Below are 18,411 nucleotides of genomic sequence, written 5' to 3' on the forward strand. Positions count from 1 at the left end.
CATAATGATTTTTATGGCAATTTTCAACAAATAATTTATCAAATAGAACATTGGTGGCGTTTATTTAATTGGGATAGCTGTTACAATTTTGATTTTTCAAAATAGTCTGGCTTAATCCCTTTTGTTGTTTTAAAATTTAAAACAACAAGTTTATTAGTGGAGAAGGTTTGGCATTGTTCGCCAAGAGGTAAGGCAAGGAAGACTAGTTTCGATCCACGCCACTGGATCTCATCAGTTCCCTTTGTTTCTTGTTTGTGGATATTCTCCACCGAAGTTATTTTTCAATAACTTCTTCAACAATTTATCAAAATCCGATTTTTTTGTAGAGTCACAAGCTGGGGGAATATCTTTATCGGCAAAGTTGACTTAACTTTTTGACTTGATGCTAGGTTATACGGCCCCGACATTTTTGCTGTAAATAAATAATAGATCACTTAAATTAGGGTTTTCATTATTTTGCTACTAGAGTCTGAATTATGGGAGGTTTCTCGCAAAAAAAGTTATATTATGACTTTATCCGAGGGTGATTTATAAAAGTACCTTTATACATTTTGTTTTTAATTTTTTAATTATTTCCATTAATAAGTGTCAATAAATATCTTTTAAATTGGTATTCAAATTAAAAAATATTGACTTATGCCTTGATTAGCTGAAGGAAGTAAGCTATGGAAATGCCGACGGCATTTTGAAATTTTTATTTATTTTTTTTTTCTTTTTTTTTTTTTGTACTGAGTAATTTTTTTATTATTTTTCCAATTTTTGTTTTCCCTTTTCCCAAAATTAAAAGAATCCAATGTTTTTTTTTAATTTTTGAAATTTTTGTTTATTTGAAATTTTTATTTATTTATTTATTTTTTTTTTGTACTGAGTAATTTTTTTCTTATTATTTTTCCCCCTTTTTGTTTTTTCCCTTTTCCCAAATTAAAAGATTTTAAGTATTTTTTTTTTTAATTTTTGAAATTTTTTATTTAAGGTATAAATTTGTTTTCTTAATTCTAAAAAAAAAAACTTAAAACTAAAATTTGTTTAAATTTTTCAGACTATTTACAATTAAAATAAATTAACAATTATTTTTCAAAAAATTTAAAATTCGTTTAAAATCAAATACAAAAAACATTAATTTGAAAATGGAGATTTGTACAATTTTTGATTTGATTTTTGTTTTGTTTTCGATTTCCTAGTTGTAGCACCACGATCACAATGAGAATTATTCTTTGTTGTTGTTTTTTTTTGTTTAGAGAGACTGCATGCAGTACTCTTTTTGGGGGGAAGCGGGAGGGATTGAAAACTCTTGGTAATCACTTTGCTTAAGCCTCAGTCTTGTAGGGTTTGAAGAGTTTGGGTTTGGGATCCGATACCAAGCCACTGGTTTGGGCTGGTGGTGGAGACATTGAGGAGGCAGGACGTTTGGTGGCGGCCGAGGGCATCAGGAGTCCAGCTGATGAGGGAGCGGCCGAGAAGTGTAGGCTGTTGTTGGAGGAAGAGCAGGAGTTGTTGTCGTGGGCTTGCAACAAGGGTAGTTGGATGGGTTGTTGGTGTTGGAGGGCAGGACGCAATGGGCTAAGGCTGCGGTCGAATACTTTGGTGTGATCCGAACCGGCGGGACTCAATGACAAGGTGGAGGAGTGTGGTGAGGAGGATGATTGTAAATCCAAGGGAGGTGTTTGGGTTTTGTTGGCATAGCCGGCAGGAGCGGCAGCAGTTGGGGGCATCACACCAAGCATGGCAGCTGGATAGGCAGCGGCGGCAGCAGCAGCAGCCATGGGAGCGGCGGCGGCCATGTGTGGTGGCATGGCATGACCTAAGTGGGGATGGGGAGCAGCGTGGGTGGGACGGCTGGGCAAGTGGTAGGGTGTGTAGCGGTATTGTCCATAAGGATTGTGGCCATGAACTGGCATGGTGGGCATGGCAGAGGCCAACATGGGATTGGCGGCGGCAGCTGGATAGGGAGCATAGGGCATACCCACACTGTTGGCGGCGGCTTGCAAGATGGAGGCGGCAAAAGCGGGATCGGAGTAGACAGCAGCATAAGGCCAGGCAACGGCAATGCGTTGACGCTTGTCCTTCATGCGGCGGTTTTGGAACCACACCTTGATGGTGGACTCGGGCAAATTCAATTGGGCAGCCAATTCGCAGCGGCGTGGGCGGGAAACATAGTTTTCCTTGTAGAATTCCTTTTCCAAGCGGGCCAATTGATCGCGGGTGAAGGCGGTACGATAACGGCGTACTGAGGGATCAGCGGGAATTTCGCAAGAGTTGTTGCGGCTACCATTCAATGAGGTATCGGGGCTTGAAAGGCATTCTAAAATGGAACAAGAGGTAAAGGAATCATAAGTAAATTGTCACTCAAAGGAGGGGAAGTTTTTGAAAGAAGATTTCCAAATTTTCTTTGAAAGGGAAAATCTTTTTTCTTGAATGGGAAAACTTACCAGTAGGAGATGGTGGTGGAGTTTGAGGTTTGCCGTATTGGCCGGACATTAGGTCCACAACCAATGGCTTTTGATCGTTGCTGTCGTGATGATGATTGTGATGGTTTTCCATGGTGTATGATCTGTATCCTTGCATGGTGTGTGTGTGTGGGTTGTTGTTGTATTTTTTAATTAATTAATTGATTTGTTGTTGTTTTTAATGCGTTGACACTGTTTCACTTTTTTAGTTCAAATCACTAATCGCTTGTTCTCTTTTGCATTTATTTTTTAATTGTTTTTCTCTTTTGGAATAAATTTCTTTTAAATGTTTTTTTTTTCTTTTTATTCTCAAAATTGTTAATAATATTTTATAATTATTATTTTGTATTTTTAAATCTCTTGTTTTTTGTGCTGATGATGTTGTTTGTTAGAAAGCTACAGCTCAAGTGTGCCTTTCTCAGTCAACTGAGGGTGTTTTTATACCCGTCTCCTGGCTGCGGAGCACGAGGAGAGGTTAAACAAGAAGTTAAAGGCGTGCTCTTGTGTGGCTAACAAGGGAAATTACCACACATACACACGCACACACAGCTAAAGATATGCACCACCATATGCCATGACTGTCTGTCTGTGTGCCTGGCCTGGCTGGCTGTGGGTTCATCATCATTGACCAATAAGCAACAACAATTATCCAAGGAGAGGTATACAAATTGACTTGTCACTTGTAGTAATTGCCCACAGGCCTGCACACACACACACTCTTGCACTCTCTTTTGCCTTTTGGCCCATTTACATCTCCTGTGTAAGAGAATTGTAATAATGAAGTGTAAATTTGAGAGACCAGTGGGTGGTTTTGTACAATTTTTCTCCAAAAGATTTGCAAGAGAGTTTTAACACACTCTCTTTAAATCTCTGCTAACTATGTGGCTGCTATTCCGCTGGCTGGATATTTGGCTGGCTGGGTGGGTGTGTATTCATTTCTCAATTATTTTGGTACTAAACGCAGATGATAATGTGGCAATGACAGCGATTACGATGTTAGAACAATGGTTATAAAAAACCTCACTCGCCATGCATAGCCAAGCAGCAGCAGCAACACAGCACCATCACCCACCAGTAGATACAGATTTCTTAGGGCTTTGATGATGGCCAATATGGTCTTGTTGTTGTTGTTCTTACAACCGCCGTTTTGTTGTTGTTATGTTGCCTCTGCCGTTTGCTGTTTTACGAATTCCAGGAAAAACCATTATGATTCGTTAAAAATAAGGAGGCACCACAAAATTAAAACAACAGCAGCAACAACAACAACACAAAGTGGGCATTAGCAACCAAAAAAATTTGAAATTGTTTTATTTGCCTTAAATCCCCGTCACGACAGCAACAGCAACAACAACAACAGCATTTACAGGAGTCATATAAAACCATAACATTTACAATAATAAAATAAATTATGGCCAAAAATTAAGAATGTCTAATTTTTTTTCAGGGCATTATTAACAGCAACACTGGGGGACTGAAACAGAAACAGTTAGTTGGATTAGTAACACTTATTTTAGATATTATGGATTCGATAGGGAAGTCAATGCCTTGAAAGACAAGTAGTTTTTTTTGTCAAATAATTTGCAACTCCATTTTCCACGGTGCAGTGCAAGTAAAAAAAATTTGTGCCTATAGGTAGGTATGCGGATTATTATTAGCTCTGATGGAGAGAATTATGGAACAGTAGTAATACATTACATTTAAAAATTAAAATTGATATTTTTATTAAATGGGAAGAAAGTGTAAAAGAAGAATCTGAACATTTTTACTACGATAACAATTTTTACTTTATGGTATCGATAAAAATAGTAAAAATTAGTGGATTCTTACAGTTCTGGAAAAGACCAATTAATAATATATCGTCTGCTCCGTCGGAAAAGGTCGTAAGTCCCTCACAATAAATTTTTCAGGAGGAAGAAAAAACATTCCAGCGCTTTCAGTATTAAAAATTTTATTATGGTGGTAAAGGCAGTATTTTTCGTTTATTTATTCCGCTTCAATACCTGTACTTTGTTTGGTAAAATTCCGTCGCGTTTGGGAGATAATTGGATGTCTTTGGACTTACGACCTTTTCCTTGTACAGTTTTGTATTTTTGTAGGGACTTACGACCTTTTCCTACAATTTACGGACGTTTTTAAAATAAAATATTTATACTTTACGAAACAATGTGGAAAGGGTATTATAAGTTTTTTTGTCCAATATTGGAGTAACATCGCGAAGTATTCGTCGTAGACCCCCTCCCCTGACAATATTTTTATATCTTGACGAGATAAAGCGATCCAGGGTAAGTGTACCAATAGTCGGCACTTTAAGAGTTTGCCTAACTTCAATCCTTCGCCATTCCGAGACAATTTGATCAAATGCAATGAAATAAAGCTTATTGGCTTCGAAATTTAGTTTACTTTCCGATGACATAAAGAAATGTTGAATTATTTCTTTTAAAACTTGTGAAATTTGCGAATTTGTTAGAATAGTGCTTTTTTGCTAGTAGTCGGCACCATTTTCCAATAGTCGGCATAACATGTTCCAATAGTCGGCACCTTGTGTTTTAGTATATAAATGTTCTTTTTGATTATTTTAAATAACAAAAAGGCATACTTTTACACAAATAATACATATTTTAACAGATATTGCTTTTAAAAAGTAAATAAAATAACGATTTTGTTAACATTTGGAATTCATTTAAAATTGTTCGTTTTAGATTTGTTTTAAACATAAACTAAATTGTTTGAAAGGTCAATAGTATCTGCAGTATTAGTTCATATTCCAAATAATTGTGCATCATAAAAGTAGGGAATTGTAAATTCATTGCTTAAATAAATTAGTTGGTGCTATTGTCGTCAACTATTACCCAATTGCCGGCATGACACAAATGTACGCACTTCAAACCATGCCTAAAATCACTAAAAAGTCATTATTTTAATCAAACTATTTTTAATAATTAGACTTTAAAATATGAGTTTAAAATTTTTGTACAATTTAAAGCTAAAAATAACGGACAAATCGCGTGTTTTCAGTCTCATGCCGACTTCTGGCAAACTATACATTTTGTTGTCCCTAAAGTCGGCATCGGCAAAAATTCCAGAATTAAAATAATTTTTTAATAATTTGTTTTTCTAAAGTGTTCTTTTGACTATTCTCTACGAACACAACAACAATTTTGTATTTTTTTTTTTAATTTTAATATAATTACAGACATTATTATGTTGACGTCTCCACTAATTTTTTCTTAAGAGACATGCATTTTCGGTTGTGGTGAAAAGCACCTACCACCAAAAAGTTAAATTCCGATATAATAAGTGGTCTTAGCTCAATGAAATTTTACACAGAGTTAGCTGACAATATTGCTGAAACATTTTTAAGATCATTTTCATATTTTGTTATAGTAATTATGAGTTATTTGAACTCAAATACGAAAGGTGCCGACTACTGGTACATGCCGGAGTTAGGAGCACTTACCCCATTAACAATTGTAATAAAAATCCAGACCTCAATTTTGCACCGATTGTCACGAAATTTTGTGGAGAGGTCGGGTTCCGATCGGAAGTGACCCCATTAGATGTTGGTTATGATTGAAAGGTGTGAAATTGACCAAACCTACAATTTTTACCCGACTTTGTAGCTGTCCTGTAGATCGCAGTAATATTCCGATCGGAGAGAAATTTTAAGAATGATTTGAGTTTTAAGACAAAGAATAAGCTTGCAATTTAACATGGTGATGAGATAATTATTAGCGGGTTTAATGGACCAAATCTTTTTTGTGAAATCTTATATATAAAAGGCAATTTGTTTATGTTTGTATATTCCGCATAGACTCAAAAACGGTAGAATCAATTTTTTTTGAAAATGTCAGAGAAAATACAAGGAACAGCCGAGGTGAAAATAGGCTTTATATTTTTTGAATTTCGGAGGGGCGGGTGCTGTTTTTTAAAAAATGATTTTTTGCAAAAGTTGTGAAGGTATCGGTCAGAAAATTAATTTGCAAGGCAACGGTTGTTGAATCTCCGACACTAAGTACTTATTCCATGTAATTTTCAGATTATGCACAGGGATGTCCCTTGGTGGAAGTAGGCTATATATTTTGTTGAATTTCGGAGGAGCGGGTACGGGCACAGGTGTACCCTATTTTTTAAATGCGCTATATATAAAACTTACGAACTATTCCGTTTCCCCAATCCTGGGTATATATTTTAGCAATAAGAGCCGACCAGAGTAAAATTCGAAGTCGGTATAACCATGACCATCTGTCCGTCTTTTGAAACTAAGATACATCTCTCAAATTTTAAGATAGATCTTCGTGATTTGGTATAGAAGTTTCTATTATTTCTAGGATGTTTGGTATTGACGCCTTCATATAGCCCCCATAGAACGGTACCTCCCGATTTCCGGTATTTTGAAGGTGTGGCCTCAATATTCCTCCGAAATGGCTGAAATTTGGTATTTATTCCTCGTTTCGGGTATAAAACTTCCTGCGTTTAGGAAGTTCATCATCAGAGCTTTCAGAATCACCGTGAAAACCATAGGGAACTACACCCATGACACCATCGTCTAATTCCATTCCAAATTCATACTGCCTTTGTTAGCAAAAACATGACGTCTTCTTAGCTTAATAACATTTCAATCAATTATAATTTTAGAATCATTTATTAATATAAACATTGCACTTACCCGTCCGTTAGAAGGTATTACTTTATTGAATTCAGAATACAAACTAATCTCGTTATGTGAATAAATGTCCCTAGAGAAACCACAAATTACAAGTTGACAAAGTTAAGTAAGATATACGACAGTAAAGCAGTAAAAATTTTGATTTTTTTTTTTTAAATTTTCAATATATGAGGTATTTGAACACATACAGCATCCCAATTTTTATCAATGAAAAGGCCAGAAGTCCATCTTTCATAATCAGTTCGCTTATAGGGGAAAATAGATTTCAAATGTAAGTTTTCGTTGCAATATAAAAGTAATCTCATTTTTGTTCAAAAGTTTGGTCCACAGGCCCCGCCAAATATCATCCGATTATCATCCAAAGGTGTGGGCTAGTTCTTTACATTGTGCCCCAACCATGGATAACGTTAAACATTATATCTGAACTACATTAGCTGTAGTATTCTTTTAAAGTATACATTTTCCTGTGGACTTACGTCCTTTTCATACTCAAATTTGTACGTTTTGTGGACTTACGACCTTTTCCGACAAGGGCAAAACATATAGAAAAACGCGACATACTACCATTTTCTTTGTAGCATACGACGTGTTTTGACTTGTACTATCATCCTGTAACAAAAACGCGATTTCCCAAAAAAGTGGACTTACGACCTTTTCCGACGGAACAGACGATATGTATGTATAACATAATAAAAAAAAACATCGATATAAAGGGTGTCCAAAATCAAGGCATTTTAAATTTAATGCAATGGTGAGCAAAATAGGAAAAGAGAAAATTTAAGGGAGAATTAATATTTATTTTTCATGTTGTTTCATTACATATTTAAACATTTTTAAGCACTATTGTTACCTAAAATCGTTCTACAAATAAATTATTAAAGAATTATTACAAAAAATACTTAAAAATAGGTACTTCGAACTCAAAAAGTTCGAAGACGATTTTTGGGGAAAATTGCAATATTTTCTTGGATATTTTTATCTGAGGATACAGTTCCCATCAGAAACTATCCCCATGTAGTCTTTTGTCTGAACAAAATACATATTTGTTAAGTTGTATTTTTTTGGCATTTTATATTGAGTTTCTGAGTAACCACACTCGATTCGAACATACTCGATGAGAAAGTTCCATCGTCTATGTCTTCATTAGTCTATGCTACAATACAAAAATATAACATTAATTTCGGACACCATTTTTTTAAATCATTATTTATTTTAAAGGATAGCTAAAAACATATAAGCAAACGGTATTTAGAGAACTATTCATAACGATATTTAATGTCCTTTGAAGTCTAGTCTTTTCATCTCTATTTTATTTACAAATTGCATGTCCAGAATATTTGTGATCCAGTTGATCCTTTATTTTTGGTGCAAGCAAAAGTAATGTTCTATGGAATTATTATTAGACATTTAACGTTTTTTTATATTAGCCCTACAAGTCTTCAAGTCAGAAGCTCTACTGGTCTTCTCACAAAAATCTACTGATCTTCTCATCTTGTCTTTTGTGAGATGTCATCTTTGTCTTCTGTTAAAGGACCTGTTGGACTGCTATGAAGGACATTATGTTCGCTATGGGAAATCTAAGTGATATAAAATGGAAGTCAACTTCGGGGGGTAGAAAATTGATGTTGGGAATGAAAGCGCTTATGGAATATATTAAAAACTCCAAAGGACCCATAGCAGAAGTTTCTGATGCTTCAGTAAGTAGTTTTATGTCTTTGTTTGGCGATACTGTTTCATCATTTTGAGATGAATGTTTTCAGATAAATGGAATGAATAATCCTTTGTAGATTATTTTGTGCTTTTAGCTCAGTTCCTTTCATGACCTTCTTGTTCTTGAACTGAAAACTAAACACAAGATCAGATTTTCTTCATGAAAAAATATACAGAAATGTTCCTCCGAAAATTTTGGTAAGGACATCAAAATCGATCGTTTTTTAAATCGAACATTTTCATTAGCTTATTTTAAAGAACAGGTAGAATAAAATATGTTTCAAAAACTTCGAGTCGATCGGACAAAAATTAGCTGAGATATGAGTGTTAAAAAGAAAAAAATCATTCTGATTTGTATGTACCATCGATGTCTGAAACGCGGTTTTCTTAAAATTACATTTTGGAATGCAGGGCCCACTGTAGCTCGAAAATGGATGATCCGATCTTCATATGTTTTTGTGGGATTATTATACATAGTAAAAGTTTGTACTTAAGCGAGAGACTTTTTTAAAAAAGGCGAAAAAACTATCAATTTTTTTAATTAAAATCTAAATGTTAATTTTGACAGTTCACAATTTTTTCAAAAGTGGATATTTTTTAATTCCATTTCGCTTAAGTACAAGTTTATTGGTCCTTAATAATCCCACAAAAAATATGCTAATCGGTTTATTCGTTTTCGAGCTAAAATGAGTACCTCAAACTGCATTAGTAAAGACAGTGTTTCGTAGGCGGCCATTTGTCAGGAAACTGTGCAATATTTTTCAAAAAAAAAAATCCAAAAGTAGCTGATAAAGTGGCCATAACCTCTTAACTTTCAAATATTTTTTGTCCTTTTTATGACCAAAAACGTAATTTTATTAAAGCCAAAAATTGAAATGTTGTCATTTTCTGCCCACCATTTCCTTAAAATCTTATATTTTTTTACAAAATCGATCGATGAATGACTTGATTTTGATGTCCTTGTTAAGCCCATACAAAATATATGATAAACGCTTTAATAAAAACAGGGTTTCGTAGACGGCCATTTGCACAAAACTTCTTAATATTGTTCCACAAAAATTTCAGAAAGCAGATTAAGTTATGCCCTTTCAGATGAAGGGAAAAATCATGAAAAAGGGTTTTTGTTTATTATTATTTTTGACCCTTAGGCTCTCGAAGAATTCTAAATTGTTGGCATATATCTGTTTTAAAACCTGGTCATGAATTGCTTATAATTTTTACTGCATGTAGTCCTTTTGATTTCTATTGTCCCTTCATTTTCACATAGTCTTGTGTCAGACTATGAACATTTTCATGAGAATGTTTTGATCTCCATCACCTCTCCTCTCTCCAAAAACTTAAAAAATTTTCATGTTGTATTTTCAATGTCTGGCACATGAGATATTTTCTCACGAAGAAAAGTTCATCCCAGAATATTCTCGTGCTTGTATTTTGTTGCTTTTTTCCAATGTAAGATTCAGTAGAAACAATATAGATATGGATTTTACTTCATATTTATCTTCCGAAGTTAAGTATTATATTCGAACGGATGTCCTTTATAAAGAATATGTTAGGAAAAACCAATAGATTGGCGTATATGGGCCCTAATATACGGAAAAGTTAATATTTGTGCACATTTTATTAGATTACAGCAGTACAGGAATTTACACTCGGAGTCGACCCGGAGTCGGAGTCGCGAAAAAAATTTGTCTGGAGTCGGAGTCGACCCAAAAGTACCTCGGCTCCAAAACCCTGATTACAATACATTTCCAGATTTTTTTTGGCAATTTTCGGGATTTTTATTAATTTGTATTAATGATTGTACGATTGTACGTTTTCTTGAAATATGTTGTATAAATCTACGAACAATTACGAAAATGTTAAGAGAGGGAAAATGTTGGTATAGAGATTCGAATAATTACTATGTTCTCTTATTATTTTTTTTTTTTAAATTTATCAATAATTTTTTTTCTGTATACCAGTGTGAAACAATTGTCATTTTTCAAAAAAAAAAAAAAAAAAAACAAAATAATAATAAATAAATAAAATGTACATTTATTACGATTTGTTTCCCTATTTTGTTAAACAACTTGAAAACTTCTATATTTTTCAATTTTGAAACTGGTTTAGCAACTTCGTAGCCACGTGTCATATTTTAATGAGTTTTTATTTAATTTTACTCATAATGAGTCCCAATAGAAACCTCACGAACAATATGATTACAAATATTTCAAACTGTTTTGTGCGGAAAGTTTATTTAAATTGAATAAACGATACTTTAGTCCTTAGTAGGCAAAAATTCATTCAATCATTAATTTTTGAAAAAATACATCACCCTATTGGTGACATGTCGACAATTGATACACTATGATTTCAAAAACACCAACTCAAAATACATAAATATAAGAACTGTCCGAACTCCTCTACCAGAAGATAATTATGTTAAAGAACTTTTTTTTTAAAAAAAAACCTGTTTTTATGTACTTCCTCAACCTCGTATGAGTTGGGTAAAAGTTTAAGGGCCATTATTACATGTGTTCTTTTACTATCTGATGAATTTGAAAATGCAAAATAAACTAATTTGGAGGCATTAAAAATATAATTTTCACATTGAAAGTTAATGACTAGAAGCTCCTCCTTGAAATTTAATCATCACTTTTAACTTTAAGTTAACCGGAACGCTATAAATCTGTTCGGTAAATCCAAACTATAACAAAAGAAAACTTATAATAATGGGGGTAAATGTCATTATTAAGGAATGTACATCCAATTCATATAAATTTTATAATAATTGCATTTAAACTTTTATCCAACCACCAATGTATGAAAAAATTAATCTTTTTTATTTCTCCTACAAATTTTACTTTCGAAGATTTAAGATTGAGGAAGTAAGATATCGATATGTTCCTTTCTTTTGCTAATTGATCATGTTTTCTTTAATAAATATACATACACCCTACAAAAATGCAGTTTTGGCTAAATCGTTGGGTTTTTTACAGCAACAACTGCACTGTGTGGCTCCTTGGTGACAAAATAACCATAATTATACAAATTTATTTTAATCTAATACGTATATTTAATAAAATTAAAGAAATTCAATTTTCGCAACACAGAAAAGTATACATACACCCCAAGGAAATACGAGTATTATCGTAAAATTAATGGAAATAGTAGCAAAATTTATACATTTTTTAGTTTTGGCGAATGTCTATGGGTGTCTGAGATATATTTTAGAGAAAAGAAAATAATTTTTGGGGGTCAAATGCCGTTCTTTAGGGTCAAAATTCTTATATACCTCGTTAAAGCTGACCCTTGCTTAATTTTTTGCGTTTTTAGGTATTGTACTTTATAAAAAAGCACAAAATTCGTATCGGATGGCAAATTTTGGGACCCTAGAAAGCTTTGAAGTTGTTTTCGTGCATAATATACCTTCCTTAACGTCGATAAATGCACGTTTTCCCTCAGCTTTCTCAGGAAGTGAATAGATTCCGCGGAAATCTTGGTGCAAATTACATATAGATGGCCTTGAATTGCCTTGTAATATTGTGGGATACAATCAGTGTTGCCGAATTTGACGATTTATTGTCATTTTGACGATTTTTTGGACCAAAATTGAAAAATGACGATTTGACGATTTTATGGTCTAAAATGACGATTTTTCAGTAAGCCAGAAATGCATTAGATAAAAGACGATAACTACATTTTGACACAAATTTTACGAAAGGCTTTTAAGGAAAACTCGATTTTCGAGCTGTTTTAATGTTTTATAGCAATTTTTTGACGGATTACCCCACATTCAAATTCCATCAGCTGAAAATTTTCGTTTAGTTTGGTTAATGGATGAAAATCTTCCTTAAAATGTTTTCGAGATAAAATATCTATTATATGTATGTATATATTTTGTTGTAAAACATATGAATCCAGCTTTATTAACTTCCTACTAATGCCCTCTCTAAGTTGTCAGCCAGTTTTGAATGATTTTTTTTTATCGATTTACGACACGTGTACCGACAAACATTGACAGCCACAATCAAGCGATATTGAAGCTAAGCTGTCATTCAAAATGACCATGTGTACCCAGCTTTACCATGCTGCATTACTGCAAACTCGATAACCATAGAAAAACCATCATCTTCTGAGAGCTGTTCTTTTAGCGGTATTTAAGTGATATTGGGTAAGATTTATTGCTGAGTGTTGTATATCTTATGTTGTCAGTCTCATTTACAAAAATATCAGCGAAAAATCGCATTAAACGGTAGCCAAACTGAGTTTTGGACCATGTTGACGATTTTTTGACGATTTCCCAAATTTTGTTGACGATTTGACGACTTTTTTGACAATTTCCGATCAAAAACTGTTGGCAACGCTGGATACAATCCTTGGGCATCAATTGACTCAGAAATGTACAATTATACGAAACGTTTCGGGCCTATTTCATGCTTTTTTGGTAGTGCTTATATTTTGTTGCTTTAAAAGCTTTGGGAACAGGTTTGTAACAAAATATGTCACATTTCTGATTCAATTAATGCCAAAGGATTGTATCAGACCATAGTACAAGGCAATTCAATGCATTTTGTATGTAATTTGCGCCAGGAATTCCGCGGAAAATATTAACTTCCTGAGAAATTTGAGGAAAAACGTGCATTAATCGACGTCCAGGAAGGAATATTTTGCTCAATAAGAACTCCAAAGCTTTCTTGGGTCTCAAGATTTGCAATATGAAACTAATTTTGTGCTTTTTAGAAAGTACAATACCTAAAAACGCAGAGAGTTAAGCAAGGGTCAGCTTTAATGTGCTATACAAGAAGTCCGACCTTAAATAACGGCGTAAAACCGTCAAAAATGATTTGTTTTCTCTAAAATATATCTGAGACACCCAGATACATTCGCCAAAACTAAAAAATTTATAAATTTTGCTACTAATTCCATAAATTTTACGATAATGCTCGTATTTCCTTGGGGTGTATGTATACTTTTCTGTGTTGTGAAAATTGAATTTCTTTAATTGTATTAAATATACGTATTAGATTAATATTAATTTGTGTAATTATGGTTATTTTGTCACCAAGGGGCCACACAGTGCAGTTGTTGCTGTAAAAAATCCAACGATTTAGCCTAAACTGCATTTTTGTAGGGTGTATGTATACTTTTCTGTGTCACTGTAGATCTAATTTAATTTAGTCGTACTCCTAACATTCTGTTGGCTTATTTCCCACTTCATTAGGGGATATTATTTGAATTGCAATTAGTAATTAAATTTTTCACTTTTAAATATAAATTTATGTATTTTTTTATATTTCCCTTTTCTAGTTTTAAAATAAAATAAGAGATTAAGTTGAATTGCATTACAAATAAAACAATATACAAGAAATGTATTGCAAAAACCAAAATTGTAGAAAATTGCATATTAATTGTTGGTTTATGGCAACGAATTCTGCAAAAACTAGACGGGTTTTTGTTACAATTTCTTGCTATTAGTTCTCAAAACAATATTCTGTCAAACTATCCAAATTTTATTTTCATTTTATAACAAATACATTCTAAAATTTTGAACGATTTTCACCGTAACATACGCTTTTCCTATTGCGACACCCTGTGGTACAATGAAGATGAATCCTAAAATGTTAAAACAATCTAAATAAAGTATTTAATATTTTGGGTCCTTTAAGAGATGTTACTTTCTCTGAAGCAGCCTCTCCCATATTTCACGATTCCATAGATTAATATAAGAAAATCTGTTATAAAGGTTGAAATTTCCCACACTTATATTGAGTAAGATGTACTTTAATTTAATATTTGTATACTTTAGGGGAACTTTCCCATGTGATTACCCACTTATTTATTTAGTAGCACTATGATTAGCATTATGTTATGATCGCTCTAGCTTAGTTTGATGATTCTCAATGAGATAATTAAGTAGAAATATTAAGTCGTGAGGTTTGTTCCTAGTTGTTGTTTTTTTTTCTAGAAGTAACGTTATTGAAATGTTGAGCAGAATGTGATCATAAAAATGTCGCATGGAAAAATAAAAGAATAATTAGAAATTGCTCCTCTAAAGAAACATTTAGATGGGAAATATTTAAATTTGTCATATTCCATTTAATTATTTTAAATACGAATTGCTAGCTATGTATGTCAACTATTTTTGTGAAATAGATTTTGGGAAATATTCACCACTTTCGAACAACGCTATTAAGATTTTATTTCCAATTTTTCCACTTGTTTGAAAAAAAAAAATTAAAAACCCTAATTATAGTAAACAGAATGATGTCATAAAATTTGTAAAATGTTAATGAACGCTTAACGGTAGAAATATCGATGCAAATCAGATTGCCAAACTCAACGCAATCCCAAAACGTCTGCAGAAAATTCTTACTGATTTGCTGTCTTTTCAAGTTTTCTCCCTATTAATTAAATCTCGGGTTCAACTGTCAAAAAAAAAGATTGTTTTTAAAATCGATGGTTATTAAACGATGGGGTTTAAAATCGAATAAAAACAGACGCTATTCACACGGACTTATGCAAGGCATTCGATAAAGTTAATCATAACTTACTGCTTATGCAACTTAATAGGATAGGTTTCATTCGAATTTAAAAACCATCGTTTATAATTGTTGTCAATTTCATCACATGTGTGACAGTTAAAAGGTTAAACTGTTATTTATCTGAAAGAATGTGAAAATATTTCGTCACTTCGTCGATATATGGGAGCAGAATCTCCGGCGATATGCATTGAATAAAACTTGCGCAAATGCAAAAATATTGCGTTCTCCCGACTCTGTCCGTTTAATACGAAATATTATTTTCATATTCACGAAATATTAGTGAAATTGTAGAAACATTCCTCGATCTAGAAATATTATTGGATTAACGTTTAAGTTTTATCAAACATGGTGAATAAAGCCTATGGTGATCTTGGTTTCATGAAGGGCTGGAGAAAGGGTTCTCCGACCCTTTTGTTACTAAGCTACTATATGTATCTTTCGTTCGTAGTGTACTCGAATATGGTGCAGAAATCTGGGACCGAACCTATAAACGGCATACATTTTCGCCGACAAATCATTTTATTGATCCAAACATAAAGATTTTGTAAGAAATAAAGGGCTTTGGCAAAACTTGCAGTACAGCTTCGCATCGTTGAGTCGTGGATTTAATTAAATTACGAATAATGTAAATGGGTATGCTTTCCTACGCTGAAATGACCGTCTGGAAGAGATCGCGATTGTTGGTATAAGTTCTGGTTTCAATTTAGCAGATTCTCTGTGGGATTTAAATATGGGGATTGGGCAAATATTGATATTACAGTGCCTGCAATAATTATTTTGACAAGATTGAACAAAATGATGTGTTTGATTTTTTACCGGTTTAGTCTTCTACAAAAATATGAAAAAATATTATGAATAATCCTTTACTAGGGTACTTAAATTAGTAATAAATTTTATCAATTCATATATACGCTTTTTCTTTTGTAATGGAAATAAAATTTCACTGCGTGACATAAGTATTTTGACAAAATTACTCTATTGATTTTTAGACCTCAACAATTAAAAATGTCTTATTTATATTTTTGATTATAAGCAGTTACGGTAAAAAATAATATATTTCACACACATCTGTACCATTATGCACCCATTTACGGATCGATATTTCAACTATTATCCATATATTCAAGAGATTTATCATTAAACAACATTTTCGATGTTTTTCTCCCATTATCTCGGACTATTTTGCGGATTTCGACTTTTTTATGTGAGTAAGAACATTTTTTTCTCTTACAAATGTGATATTTGAAGAAGATAACTTGAAGTTTGAACCCGAAATACGGTTCAAACATGCCCCACAAAATTCAGCTTTACCATAGTAACAGTGTTCTGCATAACACTTCGATCAGTTTACTACCATGTTGTTATGAAAGATTGTTCAAAATATTCATTATAGTCCACAGCATTAACGATAAAAATCAAATATCCCAGTATTTTGAATGGTTGTTACTATGATTCTGATGTCTGGGAGCATTTAGGCATGAAAATAGCATCAGAAGGACATTTATATCATAAAGATACCCAACTTTTTGATGGTTTTTTGACACAAGTTTACTGAAAAGTGTATTTTAAGAAAAATTATTTTCAATTATATTTTTATTGTGTGGTGTAAATGATTTTTTGAAAATCTAATTGAACATTTTTGTAGTTATGCCTTATCAACCGAGTGGAATAGCAAAATATGACTTCAAATTAATTTTTTTAATGTCTCCCCCATTATTATAAGTCTTCTTTTGTTAAAGTTTCGGTTTAACGAACAGATTTGTAGCGTTCCGGCGAACTTAAAGTTTAAAGTGATGATTCAATTTCAAGGAGGAGCATCTTGGCATTAACTCTCAATATAAAAATTATATTTTTAATGCCTCCAAATTGGTTTGTTGTTTTGCGTTTTCAAATCCATCAGATAGTAAAAGAACACAAATAATAGTGGCCCCTAGTCTTGTTTTGACATCAATATTTACCCGAGAGCAACTTCTGTAATTTCACATTTTCTGCCCAGATCGTGCATATTTACAGCGTTTTCAGTATTTTTCATATTATTTAGTATTTTTATAAATAGATAACTGCAGCAATTTCTAATCATTAGCTACAGATGTGTTAAACTTTTACAAAAAACTACTTATGGTTAAGAATGAAGACCGTGAGTGTCCATTCCCAACAAATTTTAAACAGAAAATGTGTATTAAGGTCTTGGAATATGATGAAAATCGATGTTAGAGCTCCAAAAATATTCTTTTCATTTTCTCATTAATGGAGTAAAAAGTGCCGTTATGATGCATATGTGAAACAAGTTAGATATTGAAAATATCGGCTACTATATACTCCACACGTCCACAAAAATAAAATGTACAATTCTTATCCTATCGATAGATATAAAGGTATTTGTAGGCAAAATTGGTTGGTTCTAATCACATGAACCGGAGTGTATATTGTATACTTCATCAAATCAGTTTCGAAACAATGGATTTAATCTACTCTATTCATCATGGTAGAACAAGAAAAGGTAACAGCAATACCCAGCTGACTTAACTGGGCTGTAATGTTAGTGTCAAATTCCATATGACATTTTTTATATTTATTTCTATGTTCGATGTATATTCGGGATATATATTTTTTGAAGAAAAATATATTCATCAGAAAACAACTATTTCTCATAAAGACATCTTCATATAAATGACAAGTGACCTCCTCCAAGTCCGAACGACGTGCCGCACACTTAAACACCGCTTATAGAGGCGGTGCAACATTTGTTAATATGGTGTGGCATTTTGATAAGTTTGAAAAAATAAAGCCCTAATAAATATGTGGTTTTTGATTTCAAAAACAAGACATTGAAACAACTTCTCCTTTTTCAATGAATTTCCAGCGACATCAAACATATTTGCAGGAATTATACTTTCTGCGAGAAATAATGCATTTAGTGGAATGATATGGAAACATTCAAATTGAAAATCTAACGAGTTTTCATTCATGTTTTCCAAAATATTCAATCAAATGTAAAAGAATATAAGTTTTTTAAATTCCAATAATTTATAGACATTTCCTTATTTTGTTTACATTTATATTT

At 32.8% G+C, this 18,411-nt stretch overlaps 1 protein-coding gene across 1 annotated transcript; it reads right to left on the reverse strand.

Annotated features, from left to right (window-relative positions):
- Nucleotides 1–1,292: 1,292 nt before the first annotated feature.
- On the reverse strand, nt 1,293–2,593 carry eve (homeobox protein even-skipped). The gene is made up of 2 exons (XM_073990362.1): nt 2,430–2,593; nt 1,293–2,302 (listed from the first exon to the last, which is right to left on the reverse strand). Exons 1-2 carry the CDS (start codon nt 2,563–2,565, stop codon nt 1,308–1,310), a joined length of 1,131 nt encoding a protein of 376 aa, XP_073846463.1. The 5' UTR covers nt 2,566–2,593; the 3' UTR covers nt 1,293–1,307.
- Between the last annotated feature and the right edge of the window lie 15,818 nt (nt 2,594–18,411).

This window comes from Musca autumnalis, unplaced genomic scaffold (assembly GCF_047663935.1).
Source record: "Musca autumnalis isolate F117 unplaced genomic scaffold, ASM4766393v1 scaffold_5, whole genome shotgun sequence".
Classification (NCBI taxonomy): Eukaryota; Metazoa; Arthropoda; class Insecta; order Diptera; family Muscidae; genus Musca; species Musca autumnalis.